Source organism: Melanotaenia boesemani, chromosome 21, assembly GCF_017639745.1.
Source record: "Melanotaenia boesemani isolate fMelBoe1 chromosome 21, fMelBoe1.pri, whole genome shotgun sequence".
Classification (NCBI taxonomy): Eukaryota; Metazoa; Chordata; class Actinopteri; order Atheriniformes; family Melanotaeniidae; genus Melanotaenia; species Melanotaenia boesemani.
This window is the reverse complement of record NC_055702.1, coordinates 287,501-309,791: the sequence shown is the minus strand read 5'-3', so window position 1 is coordinate 309,791 and position 22,291 is coordinate 287,501. Positions and strand designations below refer to the sequence as shown.

Here is a 22,291-nt window from a genome sequence, read left to right as displayed (position 1 = left end):
ATTAATTAACGTGAGTAAAAATACAATTTATAGGTGCATCAGCTATGCTAGCTATGTTAGCATTGGAGCTAATTTGCATCTCTTGTCCCTTGACAGGTCACAGACTAAACTACTACAGCATATATAACAAAGTACAGACGATAAAGAGAACAGTGCAAACCAGTCGCAGTAAATATTGTATAATGTGCATGATTTAGTGTGTGTGGTGAATTTACTGCAGTCATGCATGTGACGGTAACTCGTACATGTTGTGCGACTCCATTGTTGGATCCATCAGACGTCTTTATTTTCTCCTTCTCCTCAAACATCATTTACACTTTAAACTGGTCGGGAGGTGATAAATCAGAGCGTTAGTAAACGCATCCGAGCACAGTCTGGAGGAGTGTGTGCATGTGCATGTGTGTGTGTTCAGTCCTTAAAGGGCGGTGGGGTGTAACCAGCAGCCGTTACAGGCGTGTGTGATCCGTCTGATGTCTGCTATCCGCAATGTGTGACCTTGGGTTTGCGTTGACTCTTTATCAACCTGCATGTGTGTGTGGCATCAAACACACAGGTTTACCTCCATCCGCCCACCCCGTCACCCTCATCTCGACCCTGTGTTGGCGGTCCATCTCGTCCCGGTCAACCTCATCCCAACCGGTGGAACCACATGGAAACTCTTTGGTCACACCCCCCCTAAACTACTACCACGGATTCAGGGCTTTCCACCACAGCGTGTACAGAGGCTCAAAGAAGTTCTGACAAAGAAGATCGTCCTCCAGAGATTAGATCAGAAAGAGGTTCAGACCTTCATAGAACCAGTTCTGGAACACTGAACACCAACCTGAACCAGAACCTTGTTCAATACTATAAGCATTGTCGGCATTCCGCTGACACTCCGCCGACACTCTGCCAACATTCCTCCAACACTTTGCCAACATTCAATCGATACTTTGCCAACACTCTGCTGACACTCTGCTGACATTCTACTGACACTTTGCCAACATTCCACCGACATTCCGCGTACATTCTGCCGACACTCCGCCAACACTTTCCAACATTCTGCTGACACTTTACGGACACTTTGCCCACACTTCCTGATCATGCAGTTCCTGATCATCAGCCCTATGCATCTGTTTAACCAGTGGTTTCCAAACTGGGGGTTGGGACCCCCATGCCAGTCACAAGATAATTTCAGGGGGTCACCAGATCATTTTTAGAAACTATTTAGCCTACATTTATCAAATAAATTTGGGAATTCTTTTTTTTTTACCAGGGCTGTCAAAATTAAATGATTAATAAGTAAATAAATCTTTGAAATTTGCACATTATGTTTTTTGAACACATGAACTCATAAACAACAAAGTTGGTGTACATGCCTTAGTAAAAATCTGAATTTGACTTCATCTCTGCAAAAGAAGCTGATTTTGGGCATGTAGGTGCCTTGTCACAGCGGTGACCCACCAAAAATCACATTATCCTCCTTATTTATGAAGATTCTGACAGTTTTCCAGCCTTACATGTAGAGGATGCTGCAGGACGACCCGTCTGACACATCACACCATTAATCACGGACTTGTCACATGGAGGTGGGGTCGCGCGCACCATGCATCTTATCCTGGGGGTCATGGCTCAAAAAGTTTGAAAACCACTGTGTTAAACCAACAAAAATTTTATCCTTTTGTTGTTGGAGCTTTGGTAGTCCATCAAACACAGTTCTTACAGAGGTCCCTGCTGGCGGTGCAGAGGGGTTTTCCACCGTACAGTAGCTCCTGCAACTGATGTTTGTAGCAAAGGATCTCCAATGTTTGTTTCACTAGGTTCGGTTTGCTCGGTTGGTGTATTTTTACTGATTCCAGTAAACAAACTGTGATTATGTTAAGTGTTCAGGAACCAAAGGGGGAAGGAATTGTAGAGGGGAGGGGTACGAAAAGACGGGAGGATACAAACATGGAGGAAAACGCCTTTAACAGCAACAGAAAAAGAAAAAGAAAACGAAAAAGAGTACCTGTGTAGACGCATTGTCCATTTAAATGTGTTACATGTGTAAACATGTTACCTGTGTAGACGAAGCGTCCTGGCGCTCCTTTACAGAACTGCTTGGATTTGTAGGACAGCGTGACTTCGACCACGCCAGGGATGTGACGGGGTGGAGTCTGAACCCGGATGGCATGAGGGGTGATCAGCTGGATGCAGAGACATCGTAGACATGTCAGTTTGAGCTTTTAAAGATGACTTCTCTATGCTGTGTGTTGTAGTTATTGATTATCTGTGTTGGTTGTTGGTACCTCACTCCATACAAGCATGGTGCCGAAGATGACCTGCAGCCCATCGAAGAAGTTGTCTCCGATAAGGATAACAGTGGCGCCGCCCGTCGTCCAGCCCTCACTGGGACTGATGGCTTTTATACAGGGGGTGGCTGCTGGACAAGACACACAGACACAGGCTGAAAGACAAAAACCTAAACCGAATAGGATAGACTGGGACACAGACCTGGGACACCTCTGAGATAGAGTGGGACATATCTGAGTTGGACTGGGACATTTCTCAATTAAATTGGGACATTTATGAGTTAGGCTGGGAAATATCTGAGTTAAAATGGGACACACCTGAGTTAGACTGGGACATATCTGAGTTAGACTGGGACATATCTGAGTTAAACTGGGACATTTCTGAGTTAGACTTGGACACAAGTCTAACTTGGGTTAGGCTGGGACATTTCTGAGTTAGACTTGGACACACCTGGGTTAGGCTGGGAAACACCTTTGTTTATCTCCTGACCTCTCTGATGGGCTCAGAGCCACAGGTTGGGAACCACTGATCTACATTACAGCAAGGTCTCTCTCTCATACACACACACACACACACACACACACACACACACACACACACACACACACACACACACAGTGAGCGTGATTTAATTGGGTGGTGGCTTTTATCCGCTTTGACTTGAGTTGGCTTCAGCACCACGCTCCCGCTCGGTAATGACTTCTTCTTCTTCTTTTAAGTGCAGCTGCAGATTAATTATAAAGTGAAATGAAAGCAGAGAGTGTGTGAAGCAGGGCAGCAAATCTCATCACTGATGACTTCAAATGACATTGCAGCACCTGGATTCTATTCTATTCTATTCTATTCTATTCTATTCTATTCTATTCTGAGGCCTCGTGATCCAGGTTTTGTATGTTGGTCAGTGTTTACAATTAGCAGTCTGTTGTCATGGTAACAGCCTCCCATCCTGCTGGTTTCCTGTGGAAAACGCTCCCACCATGATGAACTGGTGACGCTGCTCTCTGTTGCTCTACTGGGTCCAGTATCCCCTCTGGATCAGTGTGAATAATAGATCCAGTCCAGTTCTGTTTCAGCACATGACCACCAACAGCTGATCAATCCCACATCAAAACCACTCCCATCTATACCAGCATAGATCACGCTGAACCAGTATGAACTAGTGATGGGCTATTTGGCTCTTTTGGCTCCTGACTGGCTCTAAATTTAGCATCTTTTGTAGCCCTATAATTTACCTTAACATCTCAAAAATGAATGGTTTGTGTTTTGAAAACTCTTTTGTGTTCAGCATTTTTACAAGTAGCCTTATATTTGCATCCTTTTGTGCATTTATTCTGATACAAAACCACTTTTGTTTACTTGTTTACAACAAAAATCTTATATTGCACAAATGAAAAAAAAACAGCAAACAAATCTATAAAACAAAACGAAGACCAAACTCAAAGCAGCATTAATGACCCAGAGGTCATTAATCATTAATGCCAGAGGTAGCTGGGATCGTGGCTGGGGACTTTAACCACGTGGGACTAAAACCAGCCACACAGAGCAGGAGACAAACTGGCTTATAGCAGGACCCACAAAGACCTGAAGAAGGCCTCCAGCTGGCAGAACTCAGGTACAAGCAGCACATGGAGGAGCGCTTCAATGACAACAACACGTAACATGTGACAACACGTAACATGTACTAAGACATCAAGACCATCACAGAGTTTGAGCCCAGAGACCAGCAGGACAGCAGGACCTCACTCTGCCTCACACCGGGAGCAGCTTCTTCCAGGCTTCGCCTCTCCAGCAGCAGAAATACTGCTCACCTCCACAGCCAGAGGCAGCATCAGCCTCTTACCCTGCAGCACCAAGTCACCGCCACCCTGAGGAGGGTCCGCGTCAGCAAGGCTGCGGGTCCAGATCAGGTGTCAGTTTGGACACTGAAACCGTGTGCAGGACCAACTGGCTGAAGTTTTTCTGGACATCTTCAACCTGTTCCTGCAGCTTTCCAGGGTTCCTTTCTGCTTGAAATCCTGCATCGTTGTCCCTGTGCCCAGAAATCCAGCGTTACCTGCCTAAATGACCACCGCCCGTCACTCCAGTCATCATGAAGGTTTCCAGCAGATCCTCCTAAAGCACATCAAGGACGCCACACCTGTTCTACGGAGGATGCTGTCTCCATAGCGCTTCACATGGCCCTGACTCACCTGCAGCATTCCTAGTCATTTCCTGGTATTTCCTGTCATTTCTAGTCTCTTCACGTCTTATTTGTGTCTTTTCCAGTGATTTCTTGTCCTATCTAGTCATTTTTAGTCTCCTCCAGTCTTTTCTATTCATTAGTCCTTTTCAGTCTTTGAGTGTCTCTGTTTCTGTTTCTGACGGACTGGGTTCTGATGGAAACGTGGTTTCTCTGCCCATCTAACTGCTGCAGGACTTTGTTTTAACTGAATCTGGAAACAGTCAGAGAAGACGCACCCACGGGACTCTGCAGCTCTCCAGCTGGGAGGGGTGGTTTCCATGGTTACTGTCTTTAATTAGGAGGGCAATTAAAGAGGTTGAGCAGCCCACGAAAAGGCACACACACTGTCCTCTCTGGGGACGGGGAGATGTCTGGTCTTCTTACCCACAATTCACTACAAAGAGCAAATTACTGTCTTCTCTCTGCCCCTGATGTTAGACCAGCAGTGGAAACCGCTACCAAACCAGGTACAAACCAAAACCAAAGACCACCTTCAGCAGGTTGATGTGACACTGATCTGCTGGTACATGATGGGACCACAGATCCATGAGACTATCACCAGGTTAAGCCTGCCTTCTGGTTAGTCTGACTTCACTTCCCTCGAAGTTAAAGACATTGAACTCCTCCTTTGGGTCTGTTAATCCCTTTTGTCTCTGTAGATTTGCACCAATAAACCTTGATTGGTTCAGACTAGGCAACCTAGCTCAGACTGCAGGTCCACCTGTAGTTCCAGAGTTTTTAAGAGTCCAACAAGAGGCGAAGTCTTCGGCTATCAGGCCTCTCTCTAATGGAACCAGCTCCCAATTTGGGTTCGGGAGGCCATCCCTCAGTTATGCTTCCATAGGCTTAGGCTGTGTCCGAATGTGTAACCTACTCCCTACATAGTGCCCTATATAGGGGTCACGCCATTTTGTCGGAGTGTCCGAATGTCTAGAAAGAAAAAGGTAGGGCACTCAAAATTACCCATAATGCATCTTGAAAAGTAGTGAGAATCGATGGTCACTAGACGGGTCAATATAGACCACAATGCATTGCAGGCCAAAGCTCAACATGACAGGAGGCGAAAAATTGAGCTGCGCTAAATTACCTATAAGCAAACAAAGAATAAAATACAACATAAGGAATAAAAATAAAAATATTTACATGCAACTTTGGATTGGATTTGGAATGACATCTTGACGCGTGTTGTGGTTGCCGTGGTGATGGCAGTATTCATGTGGTTTGAGGCGACAAAAGAAAATAGGCAGCTTTGTGTTCGAATCGCCACGAGAATGAGTCACTATGTAGTGCAGCCCTATGTAGTGAACGAGGGGTTAGGGAGTAGAGTGGACATTCGGATACAGGCTTAGACTGCCGAGGGACGTCCCATGATGGGCTCTTCCTCTTTGTCTCTCTACCCCTCATCCTCCATGTAGAAACATGTGACAGTAGGCATCATTAACGTGTTTCTCCTCTCAGCAGATCTTCCTGGATAAAAGATGTAGGGTCTGCTGGTCTCTCTTTCATGGTCTCTCCACCCAAACCGGTCCAGGCAGCTGGCCGCCCTCCCTGAGCCGGGTTCTGGTTCTGGGTCTGGTTCTGCCGGAGGTTGTTACTTCCCTTTTAAAAGGGAGTTTTCCCCCTTTCCACTGTTGCCTCTTGCAGATGAGGATGGGGGATTGGATGGAAGCCAAGATTCGATGTAATCTCTTCGTTTTCATTGGCGGGGTTATTATTGATTATTGGCCCAAACTGATTTGTCTAGAAAGCAATGAGATGACGTTGTTGTAAAGTGGCGCTTTACAAATAACAGCAACAACAACAACAACAATAATAATAATAATAATAATAATAACAATAATAATAATAATAATAATAATAATAATAATAATAATAATAATAACAATAATAATAAAAACCCTAATTAATTCACAGAATTATTCACTGTCGAGATGTCCTGAGCACAGATTCATCTTTGTCCATCCATCTTTCCATGACTCGCTCCACCCTACCACCTCTCATCCATCACTCGCTACACCTACCACCTCTCATCCATCACTCGCTACACCTACCACCTCTCATCCATCACTAACTACACCTACCACCTCTCATCCAATCACTCGCTCCACCCTACCACCTCTCATCAATCACTCGCTACACCTACCACCTCTCATCCATCACTAACTACACCTACCACCTCTCATCCAATCACTCCCTCCACCCTACCACCTCTCATCCAACACTCGCTACACCCTACAACCTCTCATCCATCACTCACTACACCCTCCCACCTCTTATCCAATCACTTACTCCACCTTGCCAATTCTCATCCAATCACTTGCTGTACCATACCACCTCTCATCCATCACTCGCTACACATACCACCTCTCATCCATCACTCGCTCCACCCTACCACCTCTCATCCATCACTTGCTACACCCAAGCACCTCTCATCCAATCACTTGCTCCACCATACCACCTCTCATCCATCACTACCTACACAAACCACCTCTCATCCATCACTCGCTCCACCCTACCAACTCTCATCCATCACTCGCTACACCCTACCAACTCTCATCCATCACTCGCTACACAAACCACCTCTCATCCAATCACTCGCTCCACCCTACCAACTCTCATCCATCACTCGCTACACCCTACCAACTCTCATCCATCACTCGCTACACAAACCACCTCTCATCCAATGACTTGCTCCACCCTGCCACTTCTCAACAGTCACTCACTCCACCCTGCCAAGTTTCATCTATCAGTCGCTCCACCCGACCACCTCTCATCCATCACTCGCTACACCCTAGCACCTCTCATCCAATCACTCGCTCCACCCTACCACCTCTCGTCAACCACTCGCTCCACCCTGCCACTTCTCATCCTGCAGTCGCTCCACTATACCACCTCTCATCCAATCACAAGCTCCATCCTTCCATCTCTCATACATCAATTGCTACACCCTAACAATTATCATCCAATCATGCCACCTCTAATCCAATAACTTGCTCCGCCCTACCACCTCTCATCCAATCAATCGCTCCACCCTGCCACGTTTCATCTATCACTCGCTCCACCCTGCCACCTCTCATCCAATCACTCGCTACACCCAAGCACCTCTCCTCCAATAACTCACTCCACCATACCACCTCTCGTCAGTCTCTCGCTCCACCCTGCCACGTTTCATCTATCAGTCGTTCCACCCTGCCACCTCTCATCCAATCACTCGCTACACCCAAGCACCTCTCATCCAATCACTTGCTCCACCATACCACCTCTCATTCAATAACTGGCTCCATCCTACCACTTCTCATCCAATGACTTGCTCCACCCTGCCACCTCTCGTCAGTCAATTGCTCCACCCTGCCACCTCTCATCCAATCACTTGCTCCACCCTACCACCTCTCACCCATCACTCGCTACACCCTAGCACCTCTCATCCAATCGCTCGCTTCACCCTACCACCTGTCATCCATCACTCGCTACACCCTAGCATGTCTCATCCAATCACTTGCTCCACCCTATCACGTCTCATCCAATCACTCGCTACACCCTATCACGTCTCATCCAATCACTCGCTCTACCCTACCACCTGTCATCCATCACTCTCTACACCATACCACCTCTCATCCAATTACTCGCTCCACCCTGCCACGTTTCATCTATCAGTCGCTCCACCCGACCACTTCTCATCCATCACTCGCTACACCCTAGCACCTCTCATCCAATCACTCGCTCCCCCCTAACACCTGTCATCCAATCAATCGCTCCACCATACCACCTCTCATTCAATAACTGGCTCCATCCTACCACTTCTCATCCAATGACCTGCTCCACCCTGCCATCTCTCGTCAGTCACTTGCTCCACCCTGCCACTTTTCATCTGTCAGTCGCTCCACCCGACCAGGTCTCATCCAGTCACTCACTCCACCTTGCCACTTCTCAACCATCAGTTGCTCCACGCTCCCACCTTTCATCCAATCACTCGCTACACCCTAGCACCTCTCATCCAATCACTCGCTCCACCCTACCACCTCTCATCAACCATTTGCTCCACCCTGCCTCTTCTCATCCTGCAGTCACTCCACTATACCACCTCTCATCCAATCACACGCTCCACCCTACCATCTCTCATCCAATCACTCGCTCTACCCTACCAACTCTCATCCATCACTTGCTCCACCCCAGCACGTCTCATCCAATCACTCGCTCTACCCTACCATCTCTCATCCAATCCCTCACTCCACCCTATCACCTCTCATCCAATCCCTCACTCCACCCTTCCACCTCTCATCCATCACTCGCTACACCCTAGCATCTCTCATCCAATCACTCGCACCACCCTACCACCTCTAGTCAACCACTAGTTCCACCCTGCCACTTCTCATCCATCACTTGCTCTACCCTAACACCTGTCATCCAATCATGCCACCTCTCATCAATCAATCGCTCCACCCTATCACCTCTCATCCAATAACTCGCTCCACCCTATCACCTCTCATCCAATCACTCGCTCCACCCTACCACCTCTCGTCAACCACTCGCTCCATCCTGCCACCTCTCATCCATCACTCGCTCCACCCTACCACCTCTCGTCAACCACTCGCTCCACCCTGCCACCTCTCATCCATCACTCGCTACACCCTACCACCTCTAGTCAACCACTCGCTCCACCTTGCCACCTCTCATCCAATCACTCGTTCCACCCTACCACGTCTCATCCAATCACTCACTCTACCCTACCACCTCTCATCCATCACTCGCTCCACCCTACCACCTCTCATCCAATCACTCGCTCTACCCTACCATGTCTCATCCAATCATTCGCTCTACCCTGCCACCTCTCATTCATCACTCGCTCCACCCTACCACCTCTCATCCATCACTAACTACACCTACCACCTCTCATCCAATCACTCCCTCCACCCTACCACCTCTCATCCAACACTCGCTACACCCTACAACCTCTCATCCATCACTCGCTCCACCCTACCACCTCTCATCCATCACTCGCTACACCATACCACCTCTCATCCAATTACTCGCTCCACCCTGCCACGTTTCATCTATCAGTCGCTCCACCCGACCACTTCTCATCCATCACTCACTACACCCTAGCACCTCTCATCCAATCACTCGCTCCCCCCTAACACCTCTCATCCAATCAATCGCTCCACCCTACCACCTCTCATCCATCACTCGCTCCACCCTACCACCTCTCATCCATCACTCGCTACACCCTAGCACCTCTCATCCAATCACTCGCTCCACCCTACCACCTCTCGTCAATCACTCACTCCACCCTGCCACTTCTCATTCATCACTCGGTCCGCCCTACCACCTCTCATCCAATCACTTGCTCCACCCTATCACATCTCATCCAATAACTCGCTCCACCCTATCACCTCTCATCCAATCACGCGCTCCATCCTACCACCTCTCGTCAACCACTCGCTCCACCCTGCCACCTCTCATCCATCACTCGCTACACCCTACCACCTCTCATCCAATCACACGCTCCATCCAAAATGACAATGGCCGTCCAAAGTGCAGTTTGTGATGAATTTAAGACTCACAGTAACAGACATACACCCAACTCATGTTAAACTCCAATTGGAAAAAAAATCTTTAAATGAGATTTAGAAGAAGATAGCGACACAGCCTGCCTGACTTGTCCATGCCACTTGCTCCATAGTTTTGGTACCGCTACTGAACAGGCCCGATTCCGTCTGAGCTTCAGTCTTGACCTTGGAACAACCAGAAGCAGCGGACCAATTCACCTCAGAGACCATGAAGGAAAGAACGAAGAAATTCTGAGCGATCGGCTGGGACAAGCCCATTAGGACAATTAGAAACAAATAAAAGGAAGCCAGTGACGAGCAGCCAGAAGAGGCGGGATATGTTCTCACTGGTCTGAACGGGCTCAGAGATGAGCAGCTGTGTTCTGGACAACCTGAAGGCGAGTGTGGGACATCACAACCGAACCAAGAGGAATGAAGGGAAGTATAAAGTGGATAAAATGGGCCTATGTTTACCAATTTGCCGCAGTTGGAAGAATCTGGATTTCACTATGGAGGTGATCTGAGTGTCAAATTTAAGGTCACCATCTATTTTCGCCCCAGCAGAGCAGTAGGCTGAGCTGATGAGTAACATAAGAGACCTAGTTTAGAATCTTAGAAAAGAAAGAAAACCGGCACAAAGTTTAGGTGAAGCATCCGAGCTGGAGATGGGGTGCACTGAGAACACAGTAGAACACGTGGCTTGTCACAGTAGGAAGAAATTACTTCTGAAAATCATTAAAATGACAACGCAGCAGTCTTTAAACACATGAAATCAGCCGGCGCTGATGGGTCAGAAAATCTGGGTTTTCAAGTCACAAGATAAAACAAGCTGAAAGAAACCCTCGTAAGCCAGAACCACAGATGCCCCTGTTAGATCCAGGATGTAGGTGGAGCTAAACAACTGGCAAAGGTGGTTGCCAGGGTGATTACCAGCATCCCAACCTGACTGGCTGAGAAGAATTATAAAAACGTACCCTCAGATGGGTCCAGCCTACGGGCTCGGCGGCCATGTTTGGAGTTGTTGTGCACGAACATGTTGTCAGATACAGCGAGAACATGACCGTCCACGTTCACCGTTGTAGAAACCACCACCTGTCAACACAGAAAATTTTATTCATAACCAGAGGACCAGAACATGACCTATTGTCATGGTGAACAGTGCAGAAAATGAAGACCAGACCAGAATGTAGACCTCTCCATCAGGTAAGGATGGGCTAGAACTGAGTTTAGACTCATTAAATGCTGACTCAGCAGATCTCATGGTGTCTGATGGAAAACAATATCTCAACATCTAACCTCAAAGTTGCTGCAAATGCCGATGTGTTCTCAGAGGATCCATGTACAGGTAGAACCAGCCTGGTTTTAGTTTGGCTATAAGTCACACCAACATTCTCACATCTGTACAGTCAGTAACACACACACATTCCCTGATGACAACCCCACTCTGCGCTGCTGCAATGCATCATGGGTAAGCCACACCATGCTCTGTAGGTGTTTTACCTGAAACCTCCTCATGTCTCTGGGGTTTCCTGCGTTCTTCAGACAGTTCTGGTTACACTTGAGGAAAAACTTCAGGAAGAACCTGTGAACACACACACACACACACACACACACACACACACACACACACACACACACACACACACACACACACACACACACACACACACACACACACACACACACAGGTTCAGTGTTAAACTGATCAGATAAGCAATAGTAAACAAACAGTTACAGTCAGCAGCAGTCTGACACACACATACACACACACACACATACACACACACAAAGCTTGTGTGTTCTGCTGCTAAATAAATAACCTGAGCAGAACCTGCTTCACTTCTAGATTTAGAGGTCCTTCTGGGTTCTGCTCCACTTTAGTCCTTGTGGTGTTTCAGTCAGAATGTCAGGGGTAAACCCAGTCCCTGAGAGCCACATCTAGAGTCTAGAGTTTGATGTCTGACAGGAAATTGGTGGAAGTTATCAGCTCATCTGAAGTTGCTGTGGAATCGCTGACTGAACCCGGTCCTCCCCTCAATGCGAGCAGCCAATCAGCTGCTGAGCCAGATCACATATTCATTTATCTGTAAATGTGCTGACGGGGCAAATGGCGGCACCCGGGCCTGGGGGGTTCCTGGTCTGCTGAAGACTTTTAGAGACAAAAACATCTTTTAATACATTTACTGTAAAATGGGGAGCCTAGCATTCAGCCGCTCTGCTCCCCATCTCTGGAACTCTCTTCCCCCTGACATCCGTACCGTAGACTCTCTTCCCCCTGACATCCGTACCGTAAACTCTCTTCCCCCTGACATCCGTACCGTAAACTCTCTTCCCCCTGACATCCGTACCGTAAACTCTCTTCCCCCTGACATCCGTACCTTAGACTCTCTTCCCCCTGGCATCCGTACCATAGACTCTCTTCCCCCTGACATCTGTACCGTAGACTCTCTTCCCCCTGACATCGGTACCTTAGACTCTCTTCCCCTGGCATCCGTACCGTAGACTCTCTTCCCCTGGCATCCGTACCATAGACTCTCTTCCCCCTGACATCTGTACCGTAGACTCTCTTCCCCTGACATCCGTACCGTAGACTCTCTTCCCCTGGCATCCGTACCATAGACTCTCTTCCCCCTGACATCTGTACCGTAGACTCTCTTCCCCTGACATCCGTACCATAGACTCTCTTCCCCCTGACATCCGTACCATAGACTCTCTTCCCCCTGGCATCCGTACTATAGACTCTCTTCCACTATTGAAATCAAAATTCAAAACACATTTGTTCAGACAGTCCTACCTCGTCTAGTCACACACTCACCATCTTTATGTTGTCCTCTGTTCCATTTTGTTTTGTATAGTTTTTAATCATGAGCCCTGAGGGGCCTCTGGCTGTTCGGTGATCCCACAGGGAACTGCAGAGGTCTGTGATGGTGACTCAGAGCTGTTCTGGACCAATGATGTTTGTTTTGATGTCAGACACCTGCTAGCCAATCAGCAGTTTGATGGAGAGTTTCTGGTTTTTGTCTTTTCTGCAGGCCTTTCAGACCGGGTCGACTTGGGACAGCATCAGTTTCTATGGTAACATGTTGTAAACACATAAAACAACAAAACCCTTCTCAGGTTCTGGTCCTGAGGCCTGAACCAGGAAGCAGGACTAACATATCCGGATATGTCTCTATTACCTGGGTTACCCAAATGGTCAAGATCCTGATCAGTAGTCGTACGAAGCTGGTCATCAACTTGAAAATTCGTCCCAGGGTTTTCCATCCAGATCAGAGCGTGCTCCCAGAAAAGGGGCGGAGTTTACAGCATCTGGCAACAGCCAGGAAGGAACATTGAGTCTGTTAATGCTTAAATTGGTGAGATTCTGGGATCTTAACTGATGGGACAATATAAACAGACGCTTGGGGCAGAGCTTCCTGAGTTCCTTCCTGTCCTTCTAGTTTCCATCCAGGTCTTTAGAGGCCCCGCCCCCATGTCAGTGTTTGTTTTGGAGTATTAATTCCTTACGAGTTGTGGTTCTATAAATTCCTGGTTCTGCAGTTCTGCATGTGTGAGCTTTATTATTAAGCTCATTATTTCAGATCAGCCCTGGTGGAGCTAAATGGGATCAAGTCCAAAACCAGCTCTCAGAGACATTTTCCAAAAAATACCTTTTTGGTGCACTAGCCCTTTAAGCTTTACTTTGTTATGTGATAACACACGCATGCATGCACGCACACCAGCACGTGCACTCTGTTGCTGCTCATATTTACGAGCAGGAAGTCAGATTTATCTCCTTGAACAGAGGAAGTCTCTCAGTGCTGGAGTTAATTTGCTCTATGAGGTGGAAAATGTCGTGACAGCATGAGGACGAGTTACTGACGGCAACACCGCCTAACTGTCTGTGCGTGTGTGTGTGTGTGTGCAAAGTGCTGTTACAGCATATGCTTTGGTGTACAGATGTGTGCTGGTGATGTGTTCAGGTTCACTCTGCTCTACGTTCCATCAGCTTTCTCCTCCTCTGGGTCAAAGTCCAGTCAAAGTCGGTTTGGTTTTGTTTCACAGAGTTGGTTCTGTTTTGGTTGGAGGTCAAGGACACGGACACACGCACACACACACACACACGCACACACACACACACGCACACACACAGGTTGACCACGTGTTGACCACACTGTGTGGTTGTGTGTGTGGGATTGTGCTGATAGCAGTTAACTGTCTCGTGTTTCAACCAGCTACAAATTCTAATTAGTAAAATCTCGTCCAGCATTTGGTGATAATTAGAGCAACACTCTCAAACATGTCCAACCACACACAGCAGCACATGCACAGACTGCTCTTTCATAGCTGGCAATGAAAAGGATGAAGATCTGAACAGCAGCGCTTACAGCACACACACCTGTCCAGGTGTGACTCATCTTCATGTCAGATGTCACTGAGCCTGTTTACATGCACACCAAAACTCCAGTCTTCATAGACAGCAAAGTCTGATTATTAGATTAGATTAGATTAGATTAGACTTTATTATCTCACAGTGGAGAAATTCACTTGTTACAGCAGCTCTTGTTATAGAATAAAGTACAGAGAGGCAAAATAAGGTGAACATGCATCACAGCAAGAAAGTGCAATAGAAATTATTTACAAGTCTAAGAAAAGCAAAAATATGTACCGTTATAATATAAAGATATATATATATATATATACATACATATATATACATACATACACACATACATACATACATACATACACACATACATTATATATATATATATATATATATATATATATATACATATATATATATATACATACACACACACACACTACATCCATACATAAAATAAAATAAAATATAACAACAACCTCACAGACTATATACATATTTACATGGTGATGGTGGGATATGAAGATCAGATCATCTCCCGAACATTCTGATGTTGTCCTGCATTTAGAAATGTATAGACCCATTTAGACTTTGCTATCACAAAGTGAGCAGAACATAAACAAGAAACATAATGGCATGCAGTGGCAGGAAGTTGGAGTATTAGCAGCTAAAATGGTCACATTTGAAGTTGGACCTAAGACCAGAGGCTTCCACATCAACAGCTAATGCAAAAACCACGGGCTCCCACATTAGCAGCTAACACTAAGACCAGATGCTCCCACATTAGCAGCTAACACTAAGACCAGATGCTCCCACATTAGCAGCTAACGCTAAGACCACTTCCTCCCACATTAGCAGCTAACACTAAAACCACAGGCTCCCACATTAGCAGCTAACACTAAGACCACAGGCTCCCATTAAGCAGCTAACACTAAGACCACAGGCTCCCACATTAGCAAGCTAACACTAAGACCACAGGCTCCAATTTATCAGCTAACACTAAGACCACAGGCTCCCACATTAGCAGCTAACACTAAGACCACTTCCTCCCATCATTAGCAGCTAACACTAAGACCACATGCTCCCACGTTAGCAGCTAACGCTAAGGCCACATGCTCCCACATTAGCAGCTAACACTAAAACCACTTCCTCCCATCATTAGCAGCTAACACTAAGACCACATGCTCCCACGTTAGCAGCTAACACTAAAACCACAGGCTCCCATTTATCAGCTAACACTAAGACCACAAGCTCCCATTAAGCAGCTAACACTAAGACCACATGCTCCCACATTAGCAGCTAACACTAAGACCACATGCTCCCATCATTAGCAGCTAACACTAAGACCACATGCTCCCACATTAGCAGCTAACACTAAGACCACAGGCTCCCACATTAGCAGCTAACACTAAGACCACATGCTCCCACATTAGCAGCTAACACTAAGACCACAGGCTCCCATTAAGCAGCTAACACTAAGACCACAGGCTCCCACATTAGCAAGCTAACACTAAGACCACAGGCTCCCATTTATCAGCTAACACTAAGACCACATGCTCCCATCATTAGCAGCTAACACTAAGACCACATGCGCCCACATTAGCAGCTAACACTAAGACCACAGGCTCCCATTAAACAGCTAACACTAAGACCACAGGCTCCCATTTATCAGCTAACACTAAGACCACAGGCTCCCACATTAGCAAGCTAACACTAAGACCACATGCTCCCACATTAAGCAGCTAACACTAAGACCACAGGCTCCCATTAAGCAGCTAACATTAAGACCACATGCTCCCACATTAACAGCTAACACTAAGACCACATGCTCCCACATTAGCAGCTAACACTAAGACCACAGGCTCCCATTAAGCAGCTAACACTAAGACCACATGCTCCCACATTAGCATCTAACACTAAGACCACATGCTCCCACATTAGCAGCAAACTCTAAGACCACATACTCCCACATATTAGCAGCTAACACTAAGACCACATGCTCCCACATTAGCAGCTAACACTAAGACCACATGCTCCCACATTAGCAGCTAACACTAAGACCACAGGCTCCCATTAGGCAGCTAACACTAAGACCATAGGCTCCCACATTAGCAGCTAACACTAAGACCACAGGCTCCCACATTAGCAGCTAACACTAAGACCACAGGCTCCCTTTAAGCAGCTAACACTAAGACCACAGGCTCCCACATTAACAAGCTAACACTAAGACCACAGGCTCCAATTTATCAGCTAACACTAAGACCACAGGCTCCCACATTAGCAGCTAACACTAAGACCACAGGCTCCCATTAGGCAGCTAACACTAAGACCATAGGCTCCCACATTAGCAGCTAACACTAAGACCACAGGCTCCCACATTAGCAGCTAACACTAAGACCACAGGCTCCCTTTAAGCAGCTAACACTAAGACCACAGGCTCCCACATTAACAAGCTAACACTAAGACCACAGGCTCCAATTTATCAGCTAACACTAAGACCACAGGCTCCCACATTAGCAGCTAACACTAAGACCACTTCCTCCCATCATTAGCAGCTAACACTAAGACCACATGCTCCCACATTAGCAGCTAACGCTAAGACCACATGCTCCCACATTAGCAGCTAACACTAAAACCACAGGCTCCCATTTATCAGCTAACACTAAGACCACAGGCTCCCACATTAGCAGCTAACACTAAGACCACATGCTCCCACATTAGCAGCTAACACTAAGACCACAAGCTCCCATTAAGCAGCTAACACTAAGACCACATGCTCCCACTTTAGCAGCTAACACTAAGACCACATGCTCCCATCATTAGCAGCTAACAGCAGCATATCGGCCCAACCGCTCGACCGATGATGCCATCTCCACTGCCCTGCACTCTACCGTCACTCACCTGGACTCAACAAACTCATACGCCAGAATGCTGTTTATTGATTTTAGCTCAGTATTCAACACAATCATCCCCCAACAGCTCATTCCCAAACTGGACAGGCTGGGGCTGAACACCTCGCTGTGCAACTGGCTGTTGGACTTCCTGACCGGGCTACCACAGGCAGTACGGGTCAGCAGCAACACATCCAGGACCATGGTTTTGAACACGGGGGCCCCTCAAGGATGTGTGCTGAGCCCCCTACTCTTCACCCTGCTGACCCACGACTGCACCCCACTGCACATCTCAAACCTCTTCATCAAGTTTGCGGACGACACGACCGTTGTGGGTCTCATCAGTAACGGGGATGAGACAAACTACCGGAGTGAGGTGAACCGCTTGGCCTTATGGTGCATGCACAACAATCTCTTTCTGAACGTCGAGAAGACAAAAGAGATTGTTGTGGACTTCAGGAGAGTCCACTCCCAACATGCTCCTCTGACCATCAACGATGCTGCTGTGGAGAGGGTGAGCAGCACTAAATTCTTGGGTGTACACATCTCAGAGGACCTCTCCTGGACCAACAACACAACAGCACTGACCAAGAAAGCCCATCAACGCCTCTACTTCCTCCGCAAGCTGAGAAGAGCTAGAGCCCCGGCCCCCATCATGCAGACCTTCTACAGAGTCACTGTGGAAAGCGTCCTGTCCAGCTCTGTCACAGTGTGGTACGGCTGCTGCACCGCATCCTGCCGCAAGTCCCTCCAGCACATTGTGAGAACAGCTGAGAAGATCATCGGTGCCCCTCTCCCCTCCCTCTACGACATCTACTGCACCCGCCTCACCCGCAAAGCTCTCGGCATCGCTGGTGACCCCACCCACCCATCACACAGCCTCTTCAGTCTGATGCCTTCAGGGAGGAGACTGCGGAGTCTCAGCGCCAGGACCAGCAGACTGAAGGACAGCTTCTTCCACCAGGCTGTCAGGATGCTGAACTCTCTCCCTGCCCTGCCCCCTATTCTTTTATATAGCATAGTATAGTCTTTTATATATAGTATAGCAAAGCAGATACCTTTTTTTTACTTAAAGACGTATGTTAAATGTTTATTGCACCTTGGGTCTGAGTGAAAAGCAATTTCGATCCTCTGTATGTCTTGTACATATTGCAGAATTGACAAATAAAGTGACTTTGACTTTGACCATCAATCTCGGCTGATGTAAACACCTGCACACACCTGCAAACACACAGGTTTTCCAGGTCTACAGACTCTGGCCTGGGGTTTCCCAAGGAAGAGGAGAAGGAAGAGGAGGCGGAGGAGGATGAAGAGGAGGAGGGAGGTGCAGCAGGAGGTAATTAAATTAGATAATGGAGTCCCTCTTCACAGTAAATGAAAACAGACACCACCTCCTGCCCTCCTCTGTTCCTCATCAGAGGAGGAGGAGGTTATTAACAGTGTGATGTATCAACACACACTGCTTATCATCCTTTAGCACCTGACCTCCTCACACTTACTTCAACACCTGACTCCTCCGCTGCTGCAAATAGTCCCACTCAGATATCCCTCTCAGAGCTGAAAGTTCCTTCCTTCGTCCGAAAAAGGAAAATTTTAAGGATCCTTTGGAATGTTTTCCGCAAATGAAAATGGAACCCAACAACTTAACCAGTTTGTTCTGCAGTCAGAAACAAGTAACACGCCAGGAGGGAAATCCAGTGGAACATCTCTGGAACAGCAGGAACACTGAAGGTCTTCATGAGAACTTTGGTTTCTGACCGGCGTTCCGGTCCAGGGTGAGGATAGAGACCTCTGACCGGCGTTCCGGTCCAGGGTGAGGATAGAGGCCTCTGACCGGCGTTCCGGTCCAGGGTGAGGATAGAGGCCTCTGACCGGCGTTCCGGTCCAGGGTGAGGATAGAGGCCTCTGACCGGCGTTCCGGTCCAGGGTGAGGATAGAGGCTTCTGACCTTTCTTCTAAATAGGCGCATCTGATGAAACAATCCATATATCCTGCAATTATGACCAGTGTCTATGTGAGATAATAAATATCCTTATTTCCTTTTAAATTGTTAATCAATAGTAATGCGTCGCTGCCGGCAACACTTACTGAAGGTCGATACTTGTTCACACAGACAAACACCTGTTAAAAAGCAACTAGAGGACGGGGTTTCCTTCCTCCACCTCCTCCTCTTGCTGCTTTTAGTCTTCTGTCCTCATGAAAGACGAAGAGATAAAGAGGAGGAGGATGAGAAGACGGAGGAGGAGAAGAGAAAGAGGAGACGGAGGAAGGGCAAAGGAGGAGGAAGAGCAGAAAAAGAAGATGAAGAGAAGGAAGAATGAGGCTGAAGAGGAGGGGTTTGGATGGAAAGTCTGTCTCCTCCATCACACGTCTGATGTCTAATGAGAAACAAGACGATCAATACTTCACACAGTTCCCGGAGTCTTTCTGGTCCTCAATCAAAACTTTGATTTCAGATTTCATGATGATTGGACAGTTGAATATAAATGATTAATCATTAATTCTGATCAGAAATTGTGCTTTGAACCTGATTAGATGATTGATTAGCGGACAGAGAGATCAAAGCTGACCCTTTGAATCAGAGTTTTGTGGATTTGGGGATAAAGATGCTCTGATTTCTGCCTGGGGTTGTTGACGTCATGTTGCCTCCTCTGTTAAGCAGTAGACAGTGTGTTCAGGGTCACACTCTTCACTTCGTGACTCTTTCCCAGGAAGAAAAAATATGCAGCTACACTTCATCTCTCCATTGACTCTCATGCATTCATACATTTAACATTTAGCTGGCCTGGACCCTCTGGGGGCCCCAACATTATTCTGCTGTCAGTCACCCTGAAACACGGCCAGTAATGAGATTCCATCCAAAACCGACCTGCGGCATGAGAGGAAAATCACACCTACACCGGCTAAATGATTGACAGCACGTCGCCCTCCCATAATCCCACGCTGCAGACACCAGAGACCCTTGCAGGCAGGAGATTGTACTCTGACAAAAAAAAAAAAAAAAAATCTCACATGAGGCTTTCAAGTGTGAAAAGATGAGAGCTGGTCTCATCACCGTCGTCATCATCAGCTAAAAGCAGGTTGATGGAAAAATCTGTGAGCTGAGAGGTTTTTATGAGGAGTTAAGCACAGAAGAGACGTTAAACTGAGTTAAAACGTTCTCACAGCTTTCAGAGAACGGATCATCCTGTCATTACTGAGAACAAAGAATCTGACACATGACAAGCAGCAGTCTCAACCTGGGGAGTGAGGCCTTGTAAAGATACACAAAATAAGATCAAGACCATCCTGATAACCAGCAACCCTGCCTCTTTACAATAAAATCAACATCAACCACTGGACATGCAGCAACCAAGGCAGCGGTATCACTGCACAGAGCTTAGCAGAATGTTGGGAAAAAGGACAAAAACAAGACAACATTCGAAGGTACCAGCTAGTAACAGAACAGTGATCAACAGGTACCAGGAAAGTCGTCACCAGGTAAGACAGTTAAAAGCAGGTACCGGGACACTTCTCAGCAGGTCCACGGAAATTCATCAGCAGGTACCAAAAGAGACATCAGCACGTACTGGGACAGTAATTAGCAGGTACCGGGACTCCTATCAAAAGGTACAAGGATAGTCATCAACAGGTACCGGAACATTTATCAGCAAGCAGTCATTATCAGGTAGTGGGACAGTCATCAGTAGGTACCAGGTTAGTTATCAGCAGGTAGCGGGACGTTATCAGAAAGAACCTGAACAGCTGTGAGATCGTGGGGCGGTTACAGTAGCTACTGGAACAGCGATCAGCTGGAAGCCAGTGGAAATTGACGATGACTCTGAAAAGTTTCCTATTCATTGGATGTTGCTAGAAACACAGGTGACCTTCCGATCCATCCATCCATCCATCCATCCATCCATCCATCCATCCATCCATCCATCCATCCATCCATCCACCACCCATTCACCACCCATCCACCATTCATCCATCGATCCATCCACCATCCATTCATCCACCATCCATCCAGCCATCCATCCATCATCCATCATCCATCCATCCATCCACGATCATTCATTCATTCATTCATCCATCCTCCATCCATCCATCCATGATCATTCATTCATTCATTCATCCCCCATCCACCATCCATCATCCATCCATCCATCCATCCATCCATCCACCCATCCATCCATCATTCATTCATTCATTCATTCATTCATTCATTCATTCATTCATTCATTCATCCATCCATCCATCCATCAATCATCCATCTATCCATCCATTCATCCATCCATCCATCCACCATCCATCCATCCATCCATCCATCCATGATCATTCATTCATTCAGTCATTCATTCATTCATTCATCCATCCTCCATCCACCATCCACCATCCACCATCCATCTATCCATCCATTCATCCATCCATCCATCCACCGTCCATCCACCGTCCATCCATCCATCCATCCATCAATCCATCCATCCATCCATCCATCCACCATCCATCCATCCATCCACGATCATTCATTCATTCATTCATTCATCCATCCTCCATCCATCGATCCACCATCCATGCATCCATCCATCCATCCATCCATACATACATCCACCCATCCATCCATCCATCCATCCATCCACAATCATTCATTCATTCATTCATTCATTCATCCATCCATCCATCCATCCATCCATCCACCATCATTCATCCGCCCATCCATCCATCCATCCATCCATCCATCCATCCATCCATCCATCCATTCATCCATCCATCCATCCATCCATCCCTCTCCATCCATCCACCATCGATCCATCCATCCATCCATCAATCTATCCGCCCATCCACCATCATTCATTCATTCAGTGATCCATCCATCCATCCATCCATCCATCCATCCATCCATCCATCCATCCATCCATCCATCCATCCACGATCATTCATTCATTCATTCATCCATCCTCCATCCATCCATCCATCCATCATCCATTCATCCATCCACCCTCCATCCATCCATGAT

At 47.1% G+C, this 22,291-nt stretch overlaps 1 protein-coding gene across 7 annotated transcripts in view; it reads right to left on the bottom strand.

Annotated features, from left to right (window-relative positions):
* The window catches only part of LOC121632755 (transcription factor COE3-like), a 76,372-nt gene that overhangs the window by 38,686 nt on the left and 15,395 nt on the right, over positions 1–22,291 (bottom strand). For 5 of the 7 annotated variants that reach the window (XM_041974479.1, XM_041974480.1, XM_041974473.1 and 2 more), the window contains 4 exons: positions 11,539–11,620; positions 11,013–11,130; positions 2,268–2,401; positions 2,039–2,165 (listed from right to left, as the gene is read on the bottom strand). In XM_041974479.1, the coding sequence (XP_041830413.1) occupies positions 2,039–2,165; positions 2,268–2,401; positions 11,013–11,130; positions 11,539–11,620 (461 nt within the window). The remainder of the gene's footprint in view (positions 1–2,038; positions 2,166–2,267; positions 2,402–11,012; positions 11,131–11,538; positions 11,621–22,291) is intronic. The other 2 variants (XM_041974475.1, XM_041974477.1) reach the window with 1 other exon arrangement.